Source organism: Corylus avellana, chromosome 11, assembly GCF_965113065.1.
Source record: "Corylus avellana chromosome 11, dhCorAvel1.hap1.2, whole genome shotgun sequence".
In the NCBI taxonomy this organism is placed as follows: Eukaryota; Viridiplantae; Streptophyta; class Magnoliopsida; order Fagales; family Betulaceae; genus Corylus; species Corylus avellana.
In genome coordinates, this window is record NC_142500.1 from 3,240,579 (window position 1) to 3,260,384 (window position 19,806).

The following is a 19,806-nucleotide window of genomic DNA, read 5'->3' on the forward strand; positions in this document are numbered from 1 at the left end:
TCTATTGGAATTAGTTTCCTTAAGAGTTGAAAGTTGTGCATTAATCTTGTCCCTACGCCGCTTCTCTGCTTGGCTATGGCTCTTGGAAGGAGTTGCACCTCCATCTTCTCCAACCCCTCCTCCTTCAGATGGGAAGCCATGGAATTGAAATCTGGAGCTGGTGGAAGCTGAGACATGGGGCGGCAGGGGCCAAATTTATACAACCAGCAAGCAATCTACTGGGTTTCTATTTCTATAGTTGATTTTGGTTTCTATATATATATATATATATATATATATATATATTTATTGCAATCTACCGTCTTCTTTTTTTGGTTTCTATGGTTGATTTTTGCAATCTACTGTTTTTTTTTTTTTTTTTTTTTTTTTATCTGGGTTCTTTTGCAATCTTCAAATGGCTTGTGTCCAGATGAAGTGCAGAAGACGAAGAGAACGGAGAAGAAGAACGGAGAAAAATAATGGAGATGTGCGTAAAAAGATGTGAGAGGAGAGAGTGTTTTTTTTTTATGATTATAATAATCATATGGATCGCTACAGTTGAACCCAATGTTTTGGGTTTAACTGTAGCAACTGATGGTTTAAGGAACCATATAAAAAATCTACTATGGGACATTTTTTGTGATTTTTTGGATATATTTTCTTTAAGGGAGTCTGCTGCATGGGAATGCTCTTACGAAAATTCAAAAGAAAATATGAAGGGAAGCCAAAGATCTGTCGCATAAAACAAAAAATAGTGTCATCACATGGATTCATGCGAACAGAGGTTGATGGAGTGGAGGGCAGCAAAAATGATAGAGATGCGCATGGGCAGATGAGGGGACATATGTGCTGTAGATTTGGCATCCAAAATGCAGACAAAGGACAATAATTTTTTTTTTTTTTTTGACATGTCCACATAAGGAAAGGGAGTGAGAGATTCGAACTAGTCATATCCACTTCATAAAGCATGATTTACAGTCGATTGAGTTACATCTGAAGACAAAAAAAGAAAAAAAAAAAAAAAAAAAAGGATATTGAGGAAAAAAATGAAGACGAGGAGAGATAAAGAAAGATATAGAGATCTTTCTTCTTCCCCTGCCTGAACTCACTATGTAGGGAAAAGCCCATCGTCATGACTTGATCGAGAGTGCGCATTAGGGGAGAGTGGTAGTTATATTCAATCATAATCGTAAGAGCTCTTCTTTCTTCCCTTGTCTGCACTCATTGGAGATAAAAGTCTCTCAGTTAGTAAGAGCTCTTTCTGCCTCATAAAGTGGAGATAATTAGTTTCAATTTACCTCCTCTTATGCGGATATATATATATATATATATATATATATATATATAAAAGAAATTGATAAGGCCAGGGGTATCAATTTCATTACAAGCTCAATAAAAATAAAGAAAAGGTATCATGATACAGACTCGAAAACCGTATAATAAGCTATCAACAAAGGAAGCGAAGCCATCGTGCCAAATATGACTCTGCAAACAAAAACAGTAATAGTCAATTTAAATTTAACGTTTTTCTTAAAAAATTTCCGCGTAAGAAGTGGTTTTCCTTCAAAAGCTTTTTTACAAAATTATAATACAGAATAATGTGAAAAGTATTGTTTGTTTTATTGTAAAAAATGAAAGATGGTGTGAAATTAAGAGGGATTTTTGAGCAACTTACGCAGTGCTAAGTACTCCTGCATGCAATCCATATTCTTTAGCGAAGATAAAAGACGAAATGGACTGTGGCAATGCTGCCTGCAACATCAAGCAAGAATAAATTCAGTTGACCTTTGACCTCAAGCCCAATTCCAACAGAGGATGAAATTGAAGAGAAATTAAACCGAAGTACTGCAACCGTTTGAAAGCCTTGAAACTTAACGGGATAAATTTTAGGTTACGAGGAAACTTAGACCTTAAATTCTTAGGGAATTAGATTTTAAAGAAACTTAAAAACCATTTTTCAAACAAAAGGTTTAAGCTAATTCTGTTTATTTTTTTTATTCATGATCATCCTTTAAATAAGAATATTACAAGGACTTGGACTTGGAGAAAAACATTTCCTCACTAGAAATTGTATTGAAATTTTATAAAAAATGTAAGGGTGTTGAAATAATTTTGTTTTAAAATTTAAAAATAAAAATCAAAGAAAATTTTGTGCTGAATTAATTTATAGAGAAAAATTACCTGAATGATAGCAATACGTAGAGTGTCACCATGCAAACCCACAGCGATAGAACCAATAGCCATAGCGGCCGGTGCAGAAATAAATCTCGAAACCATCACAAACACAGTGAGCCCTGGGCCGCAAGCAATCAACTTTTCTTGAAGGGCCATGAAGGTTCCTGCACATAATCAAATTATAACTATATATTTTCCGCTAATTTCTGCGTGCAATTTGAATTTCTCAAACAAAGTAAATATATTAATTTTTTTTTTAAAAAAAACACACACAAAATAATTTTTCTTTAATTTCCTTGCTTTAACTTCTTATTTCAGAATTCAGATATTAAAAAAAAAAAAAAAAAAAAGGATTACAGGCGGCCATTGAGGTGGAGGGGTGGCTGCGTTGTGGTTATCACAACAGGCCACGGGTAGGCACGCGGCCCTTGTCATCTACATGCATGCAAGAGGCTGCTCACAGCCTCACACGGTAACTATCTTTTTTTTTTTAAAAAAAAAAAAGTAACATTTGTTTGGATTTTCTCAAATTAAGCATATGAATCCTACCACAATAGGCTTTTAAAATATACTTTTTGTTCACAGAAAAACACAAAATCTAAATGCATAAATGTTAAAGTAATGATTAAGTAATTAAATTTATCTCTTCCTATCAACTTTAATTTTTGAGATAACTGGTAATTTAACATGTTATTAATATTTTGTGTTTGTTTTGTTTTGTCAAGTCATTACGGATAGGATTCCAGAGAAGTGCAAGGCTGGAGGAGATTGAATGAGATCTCTCACCCAAGCTAAACATGGCAGTGCCTGTCGCAGCTCTTGACATTATCAATATAGATCCCTCCACGATGCTAGGCATCTGAATATGCCACCTGTAAACATTTTCAGCTTACTCATCCATGAATTCAATGCATATATATATATATATATATATATATATGTTGTTCTTCTACTGTTTTTCAATGAAACAACGGCAGGCAATTCTTACGTTACATACCTATTCGCAATTAAAGCCCAAGCAATGCCAAGAATACAAGCATACGAGTTGGGATTTCTCCCCAGCTTCAACCACACCGTCCTCATCAAATAGCAGAAGGGCGGCGGCCCGGCGCTCGCTGCAACCTCCAAATCATTTCCGGTTTCAACCGGCGCCGACTGACTGACAGTAGTAGTGTGATCGGCAGAATAGTCAATCCCCGTTCGCCTGAATTCCAAGACGAACAACAGAAGTGTCTGCCATATAATACCCTGCAAAATGGAGGATTGAACGACCAAATCCATAGCCAATTGGCCGTACATGGCTTTCATCAACGGCAACCCAACAATAAGAGTATTGCTCAAAGTACACAAAGAGAAGCTTGTGATGGACCAGCTGTAGCTCCCCTTGCTACTACACTTTGCCCAGAAGCACAGCACCGCCACTATGATGACCTTCGAAATTGCGTCGGCGGCGATGAAGAGATAGTTCCATTTGAATGGATCGGCGCGGGCTGTGAATTCAAAGGATAAGAAGGGGATGGTGAAAAAGCATGCGAAGCGGTTGACGGCGTCACACTGTTCGCGAGCAAACAGTCGCCACCACCTGACGGAGCCGTACCCTAAAATCAGTGCGAAGTAAAGTGGCATCATCGCCACCACCACTTTGTAAACATCTTCCCACCCAATCATTCTTATTATATATTCTTCTTTCTTTGTTTAGAGCTCAACATATTGGAAGGGTATTTATATGCATGCAGGGACAAACAGAGTCTGAAGACATGGTCCCGTCAGATCCCACTCAAAAAAAAGAAAATTATATATAAATATATTAAAAAAAGTTTTTTAATTTTTAAGTTTTTTTTTTTTAATAAAAAAAAAAATTCATTTAACTCCAGTAGTTTTTATAATTACTCTTTCAAAAACTTTCAAGTTAATTAATGTATTTACAGTATGACCCCTCTTGTTTGGGTTTCAAGTTAAATTAGATTAGAATTCGCTCTCTCCCTCTGAAAGAGCTCTCCCTGGAAGAACCTTCCCCCCTGAGACATAGTCTCCCCCCTAGTCTCCCCCTCCACCCCTCTCTCCCTCCTTCTTCCTATCTCCCCCATGGATATTGAAGCTCTCATTGCTCAGACAGCCGCCCTCTCCTGGGAAGACCCCACATCTCAAATAGAAACTCTTCCCCATAATACTAATCCTGCTGAAATCCTCCCATTAGTAGGACATATCATCTCCCAAAAAACCCACAATAACCACTCCGTTAATGCAGCCCTTCAAAGAGCTTGGGACTTTGCTTGCCCTTTCTCTTTTGCAGCTCTTGGCCCAAACAAGTTTCTGTTCAAGTTCAGTAAACAAGAACATATTGATAGAATCCATAGGCTTGTCACTTGGAATGTAAATGGCTCTTTGCTCACTCTTCAACACTGGCATCCGCAGGCAACGTTGGGAGAGTTGACAAACAAATTTTTTCCCTTCTGGATTCAGGTGCATGGACTACCTCTGGTTCACATGTCTCTAAAAAATGCCATTGCTATTGGGAAGGGCCTGGAAAACCTCCTCAAGGTCGAAGAAAACAGTGGTGATAAACGGGCCTTCAGGAGCTATCTTAGGCTGCTGGTTGAGATCGATGTCTTCACTCCTTTGAACCCTGGATTCCAGCTCCGGAGAGAGCATGGAGAGCCAACTTGGATCTCCCTGAAGTATGAGAGATTGGACATCTACTGTGTCCGTTGTGGCAGAATTGGGCATTCTAATCTAAACTGTCGTGCACCTCCAGAAGAAAGCTTCCCTGATAAGTATTCCATTTCTCTCAAAGTCAATTTATTCTCAAATTTGCATCCCATGCGTGCCGGAGTTTGGGGATATTCAGATGGCGCTCCAGCTCCCACTAACCTCAACCATGGTGCTGAGTCAACTCAGGCAAAAGGCCCGAGTCCCAATCACCTCAACCAGGCCAATCTCACCCACCTAACCCCTTCCCTTTCTTACTCCATCAGAAATCAGAACGTGCAGCCCACTACTCCTCCCACTGTTCTCCTTGCCCAAAAAAACAACTCTAGTGCACCCCTCACCTCATTAAATGATCATTTGGGAAACTCCCCCACTGCTAAGAGACCTGACCCCTCCTCTTTACTTGAACCCCCTCTCATCAACCACCCCATCCTACAAACCACTACTATAGCTAACTATCCCTCTCCTGAAACCCCAATCAATATAGTTCCTGGTTCCCTCTCCATTGACCTCCAACTTTTCCATCCAGGGCCCCACAAATCTGCTGCAGAAAAAGCCCAAAAAAATTCCCATGTAATCCATACCAAAAACCAACCCACCCCTCAAAAAAGCCCAACTAACTCCACGCCACCAACTGATTTTCAAAAAATACCAGTTCCCCCCGCCAAAACCTCTCTCAAAAAAACAGCCCACAACAGGTCCTCTCCCTACCCCTCTAGACATCCCAAACCGTTTAAACCTCTCCACAACAAGAAAGAACCCTCAAATGCCAACCCCACCTCCATAACCACTCAGCTTTCCAGAAAAAGGAAGTGTAGTCTTGGTGCCTCTGGTTCTCTCAAAAAAGGCTCTGACTCCAACCTCCATGGAATCCTACCCGAAGATATGGACACTACTTACCAAATGGACACCTTGGCTAATCCCACCAGTCTTGTCATCCCCCCCCACCTTCGAAATATCATCCAAACCTCCCGCAAGAACAAACAGGCAGCTGCTCCTCCCTCTCCTATTCTCAGAAATTTCTCTCTCTCAGGGGACAATGATATGTCCCCAAAGAACATATGAAGATCCTCTCTTGGAACTGCAGGGGGCTTTCCAGGCCAGCTGCAGTTCGGTCCCTGCGGATGCTTATCCGCGAAAACAGCCCTGACATTCTTTTCCTCTCTGAAACCAAATCCTCCCCCTCTCTGGTCTCTGCTTCTCTCAATCTTCTTGGTTTCTACTTAATGTCTCAAGTTGCCCCTATCGGTTCTAATGGTGGTCTGGTCCTTGCTTGGCGCCCTGGAATTGATTTAGAATGTTTTATCACAAACAAGAATAACATCTCTGCCTGGTGTTATTCTGATCCCCCCCACTCCCCTTGGATCCTTTCTTGTTTATATGGCCCCCCTTGTAAGAAAGACAAAACTGCTTTTTGGGACTCTTTCACCACTGTTGGTGAAGCTTTTGTTAGTCCATGGCTTTGTATTGGGGACCTCAATTTTGTGCTTGATCAATCGGAGAAACAAGGAGGTTGGCCTGTTGCTAACTCCTCCACTTGCCCCTTCAAACTGTTTATTGATCAATTTGGCCTTGTTGACCTTGGTTTTGCTGGAAACCCTTTCACTTGGAGTAACAATAGGAAAGGTTATGCCTCTATCAAAGAAAGGCTAGATAGAGGTCTAGCTTCCCTCAGCTGGATTCATCTGCACCCTGAGTACTCCCTCTTTCATCTCCCTGCCACAACCTCTGACCATCACCCCATTTCCCTTAACACCAACTACAATACCACCCTGCTGCCTAGACCTTTCAGATTCGAAGAATTTTGGACTAGAGATCCCTCTTGTGAGTTTGTTATCAATGCAGCCTGGAACCAGCCGGTTTATGGCTCCCCTAGCTCCTCCCTAAACCAGAAATTAAATCACACCAAAGCCTCTCTCAAAAGATGGAATTTCCTTCACTTTGGAAATATTCAGTCCAAAATCAAAGCAACTAAAGCTAAAATTGATGAGGCTAACTTGAAGATAAACCTTGATGAGCTTCTCATCAAAGAGGAGATTCTCTGGAAATCGAAATCCAGAGAAGTTTGGTTTACTTGCACTGATCTCAACACTAAATTCTTCCACACATCCACCATCATCAGAAGGAGAGCCAATGCAGTGAATTTCCTTAAATCCAGAAATGGGGGTTGGGTTTCAGATAGAGCAGAAATTGGTGGAAATTTTGTTTCACATTTCACCAACTTGTTCTCTTCCACCTCTCCCCCTATTGAAGAAGAGCTCCTGAACCTTTTCAACCCCACCATAACCGAAGAAGAAAACCTGTCCCTTTGCTCTATCCCCCTAGAAGCAGAGGTGTTTCAAGCCCTCTCTAGTCTTGGCTCACAAAAAGCTCCTGGTCCAGATGGATTCACTGCCCTCTTTTACAAAAAATACTGGCCTACTGTCAAAGGAGAAGTCCTGGAGTGTGTCTGGAATTTTTTCCAGAATAAGCAGCTGAGCCAAGAGCTGAACCACACCTTCATCACTTTGGTCCCCAAGCTTAATGGGGCTCACACAGTTGATCAATTTCGGCCCATAAGCCTCTGCAATATTGCCTACAAGATCATCTCAAAAATCCTAGCAAATCGGCTGAAAGCTTTGCTCCCTAAGATTATTTCCCCTCTCCAGTCTGCTTTTGTGCCAGGGAGAAATATCCAAGACAATTCCATTTTAGCCCATGAACTATTGCATTCTTTCAAGAACAAGAAAGGTAAAGGAGGTTTCATGTTTCTGCATATGGATATGGAAAAGGCGTTTGATAAAATGGAATGGTCCTTGATTCTGGCAGTCATGAAGAAGTTGGGTTTCCATGCCACTTGGATCAGTTGGATTGCTTCCTGCATCTCCTCCCCCTCCTTCTCCATTCTCATAAATGGCACCCCCTTTGGCAAGTTCCTTCCTGGAAGAGGGTTGAGGCAAGGAGACCCCCTTTCCCCTTTCCTCTTCATCTTGGGTTCAGAAGTGCTATCCAGATTATTGTTTAGAGAAGAAAGTCTTGGTTTATTAAAAGGCATGAAGATAGCCAGGAGATCCCCTGCCATTCATCATTTGCTGTTTGCAGATGATCTGCTTATCTTTGGAAAGGCATCCCTCCCTGAAGCAAACTGTATTAAAACCTGTTTAGACAAATATTGTGCTTGGTCTGGCCAATCCATCAACAACAGAAAATCCTCTATCAGATTCAGCAATAATACCAAACCCCCCACCTGCTCCTCCATCCTCAATATCCTTCCTTTCAACCCTAATCCTTCTTGCTCTATTTATCTAGGACTCCCCTTTCTCATAGGTAGATCAAAAATTGCAGCCTGCCAAAGCATCTTAGAAAAGGTCCAGAATAGGATAGAAGGTTGGAGAGCTAAGACCCTCTCCCAAGCTGGTAGGTTAGTTCTCATTCAAGCAGTGGCAGCAGCCATCCCCTCTTATGCTATGAGTACCTTTTTGTTGCCTGCCAGCATTAGCAAAAAGCTTGACCAATTGTTCAAGAACTTCTGGTGGGGTTTCCCTCCTTCAAAAACCAGAAATCTCTCTCTAAAATCTTGGGACTCTATCTGCTTGCCGAGAGATGCTGGAGGATTGGGGATCAGGAAAATGAGAGAAGTTAATCTTGCATTTATTGCTAAGCTTGGTTGGAAGCTCCAAAACAACTCAGACTCAATGTGGGTGCAGCAGCTCAAAGGTAAGTATTTTCCTTCTGGAACTTTTCTCTCTCCCTCTTCCCATTCTTCCCCCTCTTGGCTATGGCAAGGCATCCTCTCTTCTCAACCTATCATTTCCGAAGGAGCCTGCCATAGAGTCCACTCCCTGTCCAGTTTCTCTTGTTGGCATTCCCCTTGGATCCCTTCTATCCCCTCCTTCAGGCCCTCCCCTCTCTCTACAGCTCCTTTCAATTCCACTCCCCAAAATATCTCTGACCTTATCAATCCTAATGCTACCTGGAATACCCCCCTCCTCCTCTCTACTTTTGACTTACATAGTGTTAGGGAAATCCTTAAAATCTCTATCAGTAGCTCCCCTTGTGATGATTTTTTCTGGCCTCTCTCCCCGTCTGGAAAATTCTCCACTAAGTCAGCTTACAAAATGATCAGCTCCCCCAGAATCTCCTCTCATTCCTCCCCTCTTAGTGCTTTCTCCTGGAAGCTGTTGTGGAACCTAAAGCTGAATGCCAGGCTCAAATCCTTCCTGTGGAAAATTGCCTGGGACATTATCCCTTCTAAAGCCAGACTAAAGGCCATTTTTCCTATCCCTCCTTCAGAGGACCTTTGCCCCCTGTGCAAGGTTGAAGAAGATTCCCTTCCCCATCTATTCTTCAAGTGCTGTTTTGCCCGAATTGCCTGGAGAAATTCTTTCTGGCCTATGGACTCCATGGCTTGGTCCTCCATGAATCTCCCTAGTTGGATCAAGGGGATCTTAAATCCCCATATTACGTTTGGCATTCCTAAAGCTGAGTCTCATCTTTTCCAAATATATGCTGCTGTTTTTTGTGATATGTTATGGTTTAGCAGGAACAAAGCTCTTCATGAAGGGGTAATTCCAGACATTGCCAAACTAGCTCTCTCCATAAAAAAGACCTCTCTTTCTCATGCTGCAGCTTGGTTATCTGTTTCTCCTAGAGAAATAGAAGTTTGGTCCCCTCCCCATGAAGGCTATCATAAGATCAACTTTGACACAGCAATTAGAGAGAATTTCTCTGCTCAAGCAGCCGTTTGCAGAGACCATAAAGGCAATATCATTAAAGCTATCTCCAAGATCAGTCCTCCCTGCTCTCCAAACACTGGGGAAGCACAAGCAGCACTGCTGGCAGCCTCTCTAGCAGTGTCTTTGAACCTCAGCAACTTCACCATCGAAGGAGACTCCCTTATTGTTATCACAGCTCTCAATCATCCTCTGATCATCCAAGATTGGCACATTGAAAAGGCCATAAAAGATACCTTAACTCTTCTCCCTCCTTCCCCTCAGTGGGAAGCAAAGAAGATCAACAGAAGTGCAAACTTCTGCGCCCATCATGTGGCTTATTGGGCCGCGGCTAGAGTCCACTCTGGCTGCATTCCCATTTTCCCTCACTCTCCTCTCCCTCCTTATTGTAGTGGTGCTGCACCACCTTCTGTTTTTTTTCCCCCTTGAGGGTTGTATGTTCTTGTGTTTCTAATGCAAAGTTTGGTACAAAAAAAAAAAAAAAAAAAAGTTAAATTAGATTGTAAATTGGTATAAAATTACAAAATTACCTTAATTAAATAATTTTTATTTTTAAAAAAATTGGTGTTTTGAGAATTTTCAAGGCCTCCATTAGGATTAAACCCCAAACCGTAACGAGAGAGGTGACATTGCAAATTTTTTTTTTTTTTTTTTTTTTTTTTTTAAAATACACTAAATTGTAAGTTTGAACTTTAAGGGGTGATTGCAAAAATGATGAAAATTTATGTAATTAAGTGAAGTTTTTTCTTAAATTTATAAGAAAAAATAATTTAGGTATTTTTTATTTCTTATATCGTCGCATTTTTCATATGAAAAATGTTAGGGGTATTAAATCTTTTATAAAGAGACTTACTAGATTAATGTTTAGCTAGCTCATTCATTAGTAATCATTACATTTCTCTTAATTAATAATATTATTTTTCTCCAATGAATAAGTTACACAACACTTCCCCTCATGTGTGGGCTAAAATTCGATTTTAATAGGTGATTTAATAAGCTACACAACGGTCTATAGGAAGAGGTAAATTTAATTACTTAATCAATACTTTAACACTCACCCTCACGTGTGGGTTCAAACTCAATTTTAATAGGTGGGGCTTAACACGTGAAATATTAAATTTAAATAGGGTGATTTGATAGAGTGATTATCAATACTTTAACACTTCCCCTCGCTCAAACTCACTTTTAATAGGTGAAACCCAATAGGTGAGGCCCAACACCTGAAATATTTAATTTAAATTGGACGATTTGATGGAGTGATTAATCAATACTTTAACACTTCTCCTCATATATAGGCTCAAACTCACTTTTAATAGGTGATGCCCAACACGTGAAATATTTAATTTAAATTGGGTGATTTGACAGAGTGATTAATCAATATTTTAACACTTTCCGTCACGTGTATGCTCAGATTCACTTTTAATAGGTGAGACCCAACATGTGAAATATTTAATTTAAATGGAGGTGATTTGACGGAGTGAATGTTCGATCTCAATACCTTTGTCTCTGATACTATATTAGATTACCATTTGTCTAAAAAATTTAAGCTGATAGGAAGAAGTAATCACTTAATTACTATTTTAACATCTAGCTCATTCATTAGTACCCCTAGCATTTTACCTTTTCTTATAGTGACTCCCTTCAAATTGCATTTCCAATTTCGTCCGAGTCAAAGCAAAATTCCTTTTTGATTTCTTTTGTGTCGTAAATGGGACTGATCATGGGCATTTTCTTTTGTTAATTAATTATTATTAAAGACATGGATTGGTGGGTGTATACCATTCCATGGCGTGGATTCTTTTAGCGTGACATAAATATATAATGTGCGTATCTTTTATTCTTATTTTTTCATTTCTGAGTGCTTGGAAGTGCATGTACGTTGCTTTCAATAATTCATGGGCTTTTAAGATGGTGATCAGCAATGTATAGAATAACTAATGAGGTCCAGCAATAATTCCACCCAACTTTCCAAATAGGGTTTGTGATTTCCATCGTCTGATTTTTGTAACACTTTGTGCAACTCATTAACACCAATCATATAGGAATTTGAACCGCCGTTAAATGTTTCAAACGTGTGAGAATAGTTCACCAACTATTACTCCGGCTGTTGAGAATTTCTACGGCAATCAAAATGTTTCAAACTCCTCTCCTCACGCTTATTCGGTATGGATTGGGACGATCGAACGGTGATGCATAGCATAATATATAAAATATTTTAGTTGTATTAGCAAGAAAAAGTTCTAGTTACTCGGATCATATATCTCATCGCCCACAGATTGTCATTGCACCTTCACTGATAACTGACAGCTGGTAGATAGGGGGTGAAAGAATATTTTTGGTTCAGTCGGTAGGCGGTATAATATTTGTACATATATAATCGGTTTTCGAACCGAGACGAGCCGACATATATTACAAAACATTTACTTGGTAATTATGAACATGCTTTATGTAAAACACTGTCCAAGCCCTTCCTGCTCGCATCACAAACCTTATCAAATAGAATTCCGAAAGATGAAACGACGCATGCATGACGAAGAAGAGTGGAAGGCTCACGAATGTTAGAGATGAATGGCTGACATGGTTTTGTCAAAAGCTAAAGTCGTAGCTAGTGCCAGACACTCCTCGATCTTTCTTTTAAAACGTTGCCCAAACAAACCCATGCCCTTTCATAATTAAGGCACTTTCTCTCTCTCCCTTTCGTTGCCAAATTGAAAATTGTTTTCTCTCCACCACTGAAAAGACCCTTTATCGAAAGACTATTTTCAAACTCTCCTAGCCAACTTTTAAAAATACGTATTAAAAAAATGTGTACAGAAAAAAGAAAACTGGGAACCAATTCGAAGAATAGGGAGAGCCATTAATCATGTCTAGTTTTGGCTATGGATCTCGAGAATTTCATTTTATGCCTCTTCGGGTCATGGAAGCCCACATTATGTGGTAAAATGGTTGATTTGGTAATCTCCATAACCAAAAGGGAGACAGCGGGAAATGGTTATGGAGGTTGAAATTAAGGAAAATGTAGAGGAAAGCCAAAGATTTGTTGCATAAAACAAAAAATAGTGGCAAATATAATAAATACATTTTTTTTTTAAAAAAAAAAAAGAATATTTTTTAACTGCAACCGTTAGATTTTTACAACTAAAATTTTAAAATGATATTATTTAGTAACCCTTTAATATTTAAAGTTTCGTTATTAAAATCCAACTGTTTATACTTTTTAAAATGTCAACTTCTTTTATTTGGGATAGATAATTTTTAATTTTGACATTATGATTTAAGAACCTAAATTTTTAAATTACAATTATATAAGAAACAACCATCGATAAACAACAAATAAACAATCATAGACTAGAAACAAACACACACATGAAATAAATTATATACATTGAAAGCGTTTATTTTTTTTGCTTTGATTATGAACACTACCCTTTTTTTTTTTTTAATGACAAATATATAGAGGCTATTTTCAAATTTTTCATTCATTAAAAAATGGGAAAAATCCACTTACCCCCTCTGAAGTTTCAGGAGTTTTTCAATTTGAACCCCAAAGTTTAAAAATTGGCAATGTGTCCCCCTAATGTTTCAAAAATTTTCAATTTAAACCTTCCGTTACTAATTTCCGTCAAATTTGACGAAAATCTATGAAATTACAAAATTACTCTCAGGCTTTCTTTTTTTTTTTTTTTTTTTTTTTTTTTTAACTTCCGTCCAATTTAGTGGAAATTAGTAACAAAATGTTTAAATTGAAATTTTTTGAAACATTAGGGGGGTTACATTGCCAATTTTTAAACTTTGGGGTTCAAATTAAAAAACCCTTGAAACTTCAGGGGGTAAAGTGGATTTTCCCCTTAAAATATATATATATATATATATATATATATATATATATATATATATATATATTGAAAGGCTTGTTGTGGGGGCCCTCATGTGGCTTTGCGTGGCCTGCCTGAACTCACTAAGGAGGGAAAAGCTCCTCGTCATGAGCTGGAGAGTGTCCATTGTGAGAGAGGAAAGGCTTTAGGGGAGAGTTGTAGGACATATTCAATTATAAGAGCTCTTCTTATTGAGACAAGAGTTACAATAACTCAAAAGACAAAAAATTCAAGAGTTAAGAGTTACAAGAACTATACTACAAAGTTTTTAACGTTTAATGACTGCCATTTAGTGACTTTTTGGGCCAAAAAAATGTCACTAGCCACGTCACTATATGGCTAGTGACTTTTTTTAGTGACCTTTTCAAAATGGCAAAAAGTGCAGAGACTAGAAAACTAAATAGTGCCGTTTGAACAATGCAAAACGGCACTATTTTGTGTATTTTTAAGTAAAAGTTACAAATGATAAATTAACGTTATTGTTGTTAATGTAAAGTAGAAAATACTTGCAACGTTCATACTATTTCTTTATAAATAGAGTATTGTATACAATCAAAAATATCAAAAGAAAAATGTAGCTATGAAAAGACTTTAATGTGTGGACGTAGGCTATAGGCTGAACTACCTTAATTTTCTGAGTCCCTCTTCCTTGTATTCATTTCTCTTATCTAAATTATAAGGTCTAAAACTTCCTTCTTCCCTTATCTGCACTCAGTGGGGGGAGAAGTCTCTCGGTTGATCAAAGCTATTCCTGCCTTTCTCTTTCTCATTTTCCTCCTTTTGTGTAGACGTGTAAAAACAAACTAGTCGAAAAAGAGGTACCATGCATTTTACAGGCTCCATGTAAAAAAAGTATCAATTTATACATATTCCAAAATTGCATAATAAGCTATCAACAAAGGAAGCGAAGCCATTGTGCCGAATATGACTCTGCAAACAATAACAGTAACAGTCAATTTAAATTTCATGCTTTTGCTTAAAAGTTTTCCGTGTAAGAAATGGTTTTCCTTCAAAAGATTTTTTACAGAATTATAATACATAATAATGTGAAAAGTATTGTTTGTTTTATTGTAAAAAATGAAAGATGGTGTGAAAGAGGAATTTTCGAGCAACTTACGCAGTGCTAAGTACTCCTGCATGCAATCCATATTCTTTAGCGAAGATAAAAGACGTAATGGATTGTGGCAATGCCGCCTGCAACATCGATCAAGCTAGAATAAATTCATGTAAAAGATAAACAATTACGTAGCAAGTGTTCATTCACTTCTTAACATATTTTACGGGCATATAAGAATAATATATTTTACTAGAGTATTTTCTAAAATTTCTTTGTCCACTCATTTTTACGTACCACAATAATACAATATTTAATATTATTTAGTCTTCTATTGACTCCCACCATAATTACTAGATTTATCCTAATGGCCCCAATTACATGCATGTGTCGTATTTAAGCTCTACTCAAGCATTTAAGGCCAACATATATATTGTCTCTATAATTTTTTTTCTTTTTTAATTTAACTTTTATTTAAAGAACTCCATAAAAGTGTTCTCCATGATTAGGTATTTGGAAAATTGATTAGGAGGCCGTTAAGTATTGTCGAATTATGAAGGGAGAAATTAAGGAGGTGGTATTGTTGTAATAAGTTAGAAGGTTGTAAGTCCATGTAGTGTATAAAATTCAACTTCTTTGTGTCGTCATCGAAGATAATTGAATAAATTATTGCTAAGCGTAAATATATAAATTCGAAACTACAGTTGTGTTTTTTAAACAATAATTAGATTTCGTTGAATTATTTGTTTATTTTGTTAATTATATTCCTTAATAAATTTTTTTTATCAACTTTATTTTTTAGTTTTTCCATTGTCAACTAAAATCATGGCTCCATCATTGCAACCGGATCGGTGATTTAACAATAAAAATTAATCTTTAAATTAGCACTTGTAACAAAAAATAAAAAATAAAAAAGGCTAATTTTAATTATCGCATCATCTAATTATATGATAGTTATACAAAAATTTCCTTAGGAGAATTAATCTTAAAATATAATTATAAAAAATTGAAAAATATTTCACTTTGAGTAAAAAGGTTGGCGTTCATCAGCTGCCTTTTTGTTCCCCCAATAAAAGCCCCCATAAGTTCAGGCAACCACTTTCCTCCACCCTCCCTCCCCCTTGGAATATTGTGTAGGGGATATGGATAAAAAATTACAGTTTCCTTCTTGTCCTTAATTGTCAGCATCTAAAAGAAAATTATGTGATGGGAATTGAGTGGCTGACAGCATTAATTCAACCTTTGACGTGTTATACACTTAAATGTATTACTATTTGAAGTATATTAAATAGTTGATAATATCATTTTTTAAAAAAATAAAATAAAAATAGGACGAATATTCAAAAACCATCCTGCTCTTTTTCAATTTTAGTCTTTATAGTATAAAATTGACTAATTAATGTAAAACTCAAATCTAAAACACAAAATTCAAAGTATCACAAAAAGTTGTAAGAATATTTTGGCAATAGAGTCTTGCTATAAGAGGACTAGAGTTCTCCCAAATGTGAAGTGACTTTTAAAATTTTCAATATATTAAAATTAAATAATAATGATCTCAAATGTTAAATTATCAATTATTCCAAAAGCTTAAGCTGATAGGAAGAGGTAAATAATCACTTAATCAATACTTTAATATTCCCCCTCACGTGGAATATTAAATTTAAATATGGGTGAATTGACGAAATCAAGGTTCGATTTGAGGATCTTTAGCTTTGATACTATGTTAAATTACTAATTATTTCAAAAGCTTAAGCTGATAGGAAGATGTAAATTTAATCACTTAATCAATACTTTAACATCAAATTCAACCTTGATTTTAAAAGCCACGTCACATTTAGAAAGATTCTAGTCCTCTTTGAAACATTACTCATTCCAATAACAGGTAACAAATTAGAGCATTAGTAGCAACTTTCTTATAACTTATTTTCTTTCCTCAATAAAAAAATAACCTCTTTTCCTAAACATTGGGAATGCACCATGGGAATTGTTTGGAATTTTGTAATAAATGTGAGGGTACATAGATAATTTATATTTTATAAAGAATTAATGGTATAGAGAAAGTTAAATAAAGAAAAAATTAGAAAAAATGGAAGAAAAGTTGGTGCTGAATTTATAGAGAGATTACCTGAATGATAGCAATACGTAGAGTGTCACCATGCAAACCCACAGCGATAGAACCAATAGCCATAGCGGCCGGTCCAGCAATAAACCTCAAGACCATCCCAAACACAGTGAGACCTGGGCCGCAAGCAATCAACTTTTCTTGAAGGGCCATGAAGATCCCTGCACTTAATCAAATTATAACTATATATATCTGCCACCCTATTTGTTTTCCGCTAATTTCTACCTTCAGTTTGAATTTTTCAAATATATTAATCATAAAAAACAAAAAAAACAAAAAAAACACAAAATATTTTTTCTTTCCTTGTTGTAGAAATATTTCAACATATCACTTGCTTTAACTTCTTATTTCAAAGATTAAAAAAATAAAAATAAATAATAATAATAATAATAATAATTAGAGTGGCCATTGAGAGGCTCCTCACATGGTCACTATCTATCTTTTTTTTTGTTTTTTAAAAGTTTTATAAGTAAAATTTGTTAGGATTTTCTCAAATTACAAATATGATCATACCAGAATACAATTTTAAAATATACTTTTTTCCAGAGAAAAACACAAAATCTAAATAGATAAACAAACATAACAAATTATTTGTTTTTGTTTTGCTAATTAGTCAGTGCTGATAGGATTCAAGAGAAGTTAAATATTGCCGGAGGAGATTGAATGAGGAGATCTCTCACCCATGCTAAACATGGCAGTGCCTGTCCCTCCTCTTGACATTATCAATATCGATCCCTCCACGATGCTTGGCATCTTAATATTCCACCTGCAAACATTTTCAGCTCACTCATCCATGAATTCAACGCAAATATATAATATATATGAATGGTGTTCTTGTACATTACATTACCTATTGGCAATAAAAGCCCAAGCAATGCCTAGAATACAAGCATACGAGTTGGGATTCCTCGCCAGCTTCAACCACACCGTCCTTATCAAATAGGAGAAAGGCGGCCCCCCGGCGCTCGCCGCAATCTCCAAATCAGTTCCGGTTTCAACCGGCCGCGCCGACTGACTGACAGTATTAGTGTGATCGGCAGAATAGTCAATCTCCGTCTGCCGGAATTCCAAGACGAACAACAGAAGGGTAAGCCATATAATACCCTGCACAATAGAGGATTGAACGACCAAATCCACAGCCAATTGGTCGTACATGGCCTTCATCAACGGCACCCCTACAATAAGAGTATTGTTCAAAGTACACAAAGAGAAGCTTGTGATGGACCAGCTGTAGCTCCCCTTGCTACTACACTTTGCCCAGAAGCACAGCACCGCCACTATGATGACCTTGGAAATTGCGTCGGCGGCGATGAACAGATAGTTCCATTTGAATGGATCGGCGCTGGCGGTGAATTCAAAGGATAAGAAGGGGAGGGTGAAATAGCATGTGAACCGGTTAACGGCGTCACACTGTTCGCGAGTAAACAGCCGCCACCACTTGACGGAGCCGTACCCTAAAATCAGTGCCACGTAAAGTGGCATCATCGCCACCACCACTTTGTAAACGTCTTCCCACCCAATCATTCTTATTATATATGTATATATTCTTCTTTGTTTTGAGTTGAATATATATAATGGAATGGAAGGACGTGAGTTGAATATAATGAAATTAGCTTGGATATTTATACGCATGCAGGGGCAAAAAGAAACGGAATAAGGGCGGCCGGGAGGACATGTCCCCCCACGTCAGCTTCCACTAAAAATAATTAATTAAAAATGTCTTTAGTCTTTAAATTTTAGAAAAATTTCATTTAACCCCATTAACTCTGATAATTTTTAAAATTATTCAACTAAAGTTAAAAACTCTCAATTTAATATATTTACAATCTTACACATGGCTTCTCTTAGGATTTGAGGTTAAATCGGACAATAAATTTATAAAATGTTCTTTATATCATTGTACAATTTTTGAAATTACAAAATTAAATAAATTTTTTTAATGAAAAACAGGGATACTTTGAGAATTTCAAAGGTATCGGGTAAGATTTAACCCCAAACCCTAACGGGAGGGGTGACATTGCAATTTTTTTTTTAAAGTTTAATACGCTAAATTGTGAGTTTTTTTTATCTTTACACATGATGAAAGTTTAGAAAATTAAGTGAAGTTTTCTCTTAAATTTATTAGAAAAATTAATTTAGGTTTTTTTTTTTTTTTCTGACTTCCTTAAAATTGAATTTTTAATTTGGTCCCGGCCGGGACAAAGCAAGATTCCTTTTTAATTTCTTTAATGGGACTGATCGATGAGCATTTTCTTTTGTTTATTAATTATAATTAAAGACATGGATTGGTGGGTGCATGTATACGATTCTATGCAGTGGATTCTTTTAGCGTGACATAAATATACAATATAATGTGCGTTTTTTTTTGAGTGCTTGGAAGTATATGTTGCTTTCATTAATTCATGGGTTTTTGAGATGGTCAGCATTAATGCATGTATAGAATAAGGAATGAGGTCCAGCAATAATTCCACCCAACTTTGCAAATAGGGTCGTTGTGATTTCGTCTGATTTTTGTTTTGTTATTCTTAGAATTACACCAAAACAGAGCCTTCTGTACTTAGATTATGACATACATATGTAACATTAGCAAGTGGACCGACAAAAATGAGGCATCGATCTATATATAGAACTGTGAAAATTGTGTCGGCCTAGATTGATGTGACACGTTTGTACAACTTATTGACACCAATCATATAGGACTTTTGAACCGTTACATATTTCAAACGTGTGAGAATAGTTCACCAACTATTACTCGACTGTTGAGATTTCTCCGGCTATCAAAAGTGTTTTAAAACTCCTCACACTTCACAATTATCCCATGAATGAATTCTACAGTATTCCAAATGTTTCAAACTCCACTCCTCACACTTATTGGACGGTTTGGGACGAACGGTCATGCACAATATATGAACATTTTAATATATATTTGCATGGAAAGGTTCTAGCTACTAAGATCATATATCCCATCACTTACCGGCTGCCTGTTACACCGTCAACGATGACCGGCCAACGGTAAAAGAATTTTGTACCGACATCGATTTGGTGATCAGTAATTATAAGCAGTGTAATAATATTTGTGTAGTTGGTTTTTAGCCAAACCAAGCCAACATATATTACAATAGATTTACAATACGTTTAAGTTCTCTTAATGGGCCAGATTTTCATTTGACTCATTTTTTG

The 19,806-nt window shown here is 37.1% G+C and overlaps 2 protein-coding genes across 3 annotated transcripts; both read right to left on the minus strand.

Annotated features, from left to right (window-relative positions):
- Positions 1–1,650: 1,650 nt before the first annotated feature.
- LOC132166744 (auxin efflux carrier component 5-like) lies at positions 1,651–3,822 on the minus strand. Its single transcript, XM_059577622.2, has 4 exons — positions 3,152–3,822; positions 2,941–3,026; positions 2,161–2,318; positions 1,651–1,731 (listed from the first exon to the last, which is right to left on the minus strand). Exons 1-4 carry the CDS (start codon positions 3,820–3,822, stop codon positions 1,651–1,653), a joined length of 996 nt encoding a protein of 331 aa, XP_059433605.1.
- Positions 3,823–14,060: 10,238 nt separating this feature from the next.
- On the minus strand, positions 14,061–18,150 carry LOC132166605 (auxin efflux carrier component 5-like). 2 transcript variants are annotated; one of them, XM_059577452.2, is made up of 5 exons: positions 17,477–18,150; positions 17,307–17,392; positions 16,630–16,787; positions 14,568–14,644; positions 14,061–14,380 (listed from the first exon to the last, which is right to left on the minus strand). In XM_059577452.2, the coding sequence occupies exons 1-5, from the start codon at positions 18,148–18,150 to the stop codon at positions 14,311–14,313; spliced, it is 1,065 nt and encodes a 354-aa protein (XP_059433435.2). In that variant the 3' UTR covers positions 14,061–14,310. The 2 variants fall into 2 exon arrangements, with proteins under 2 accessions (XP_059433435.2, XP_088368045.1); XM_088511919.1 differs by lacking the exon at positions 14,061–14,380 and having other exon boundaries at positions 14,564–14,644.
- Positions 18,151–19,806: the final 1,656 nt, after the last annotated feature.

Excerpts from the sequence above, each read along its gene's own strand:
- LOC132166744 (XM_059577622.2), bottom strand. The coding sequence starts at position 3,822 with ATGATTGGGTGGGAAGATGTTTACAAAGTGGTGGTGGCGATGATGCCA. Across the intron at positions 3,027-3,151 it reads TGGGCTTTAATTGCGAATAG|GTGGCATATTCAGATGCCTA; the intron begins GTATGTAACGTA and ends AAATGTTTACAG. Across the intron at positions 2,319-2,940 it reads CACTGCCATGTTTAGCTTGG|GAACCTTCATGGCCCTTCAA; the intron begins GTGAGAGATCTC and ends GATTATGTGCAG.
- LOC132166605 (XM_059577452.2), bottom strand. The coding sequence starts at position 18,150 with ATGATTGGGTGGGAAGACGTTTACAAAGTGGTGGTGGCGATGATGCCA. Across the intron at positions 16,788-17,306 it reads CACTGCCATGTTTAGCATGG|GGATCTTCATGGCCCTTCAA; the intron begins GTGAGAGATCTC and ends GATTAAGTGCAG. Across the intron at positions 14,645-16,629 it reads TACGTATTGCTATCATTCAG|GCGGCATTGCCACAATCCAT; the intron begins GTAATCTCTCTA and ends TCGATGTTGCAG.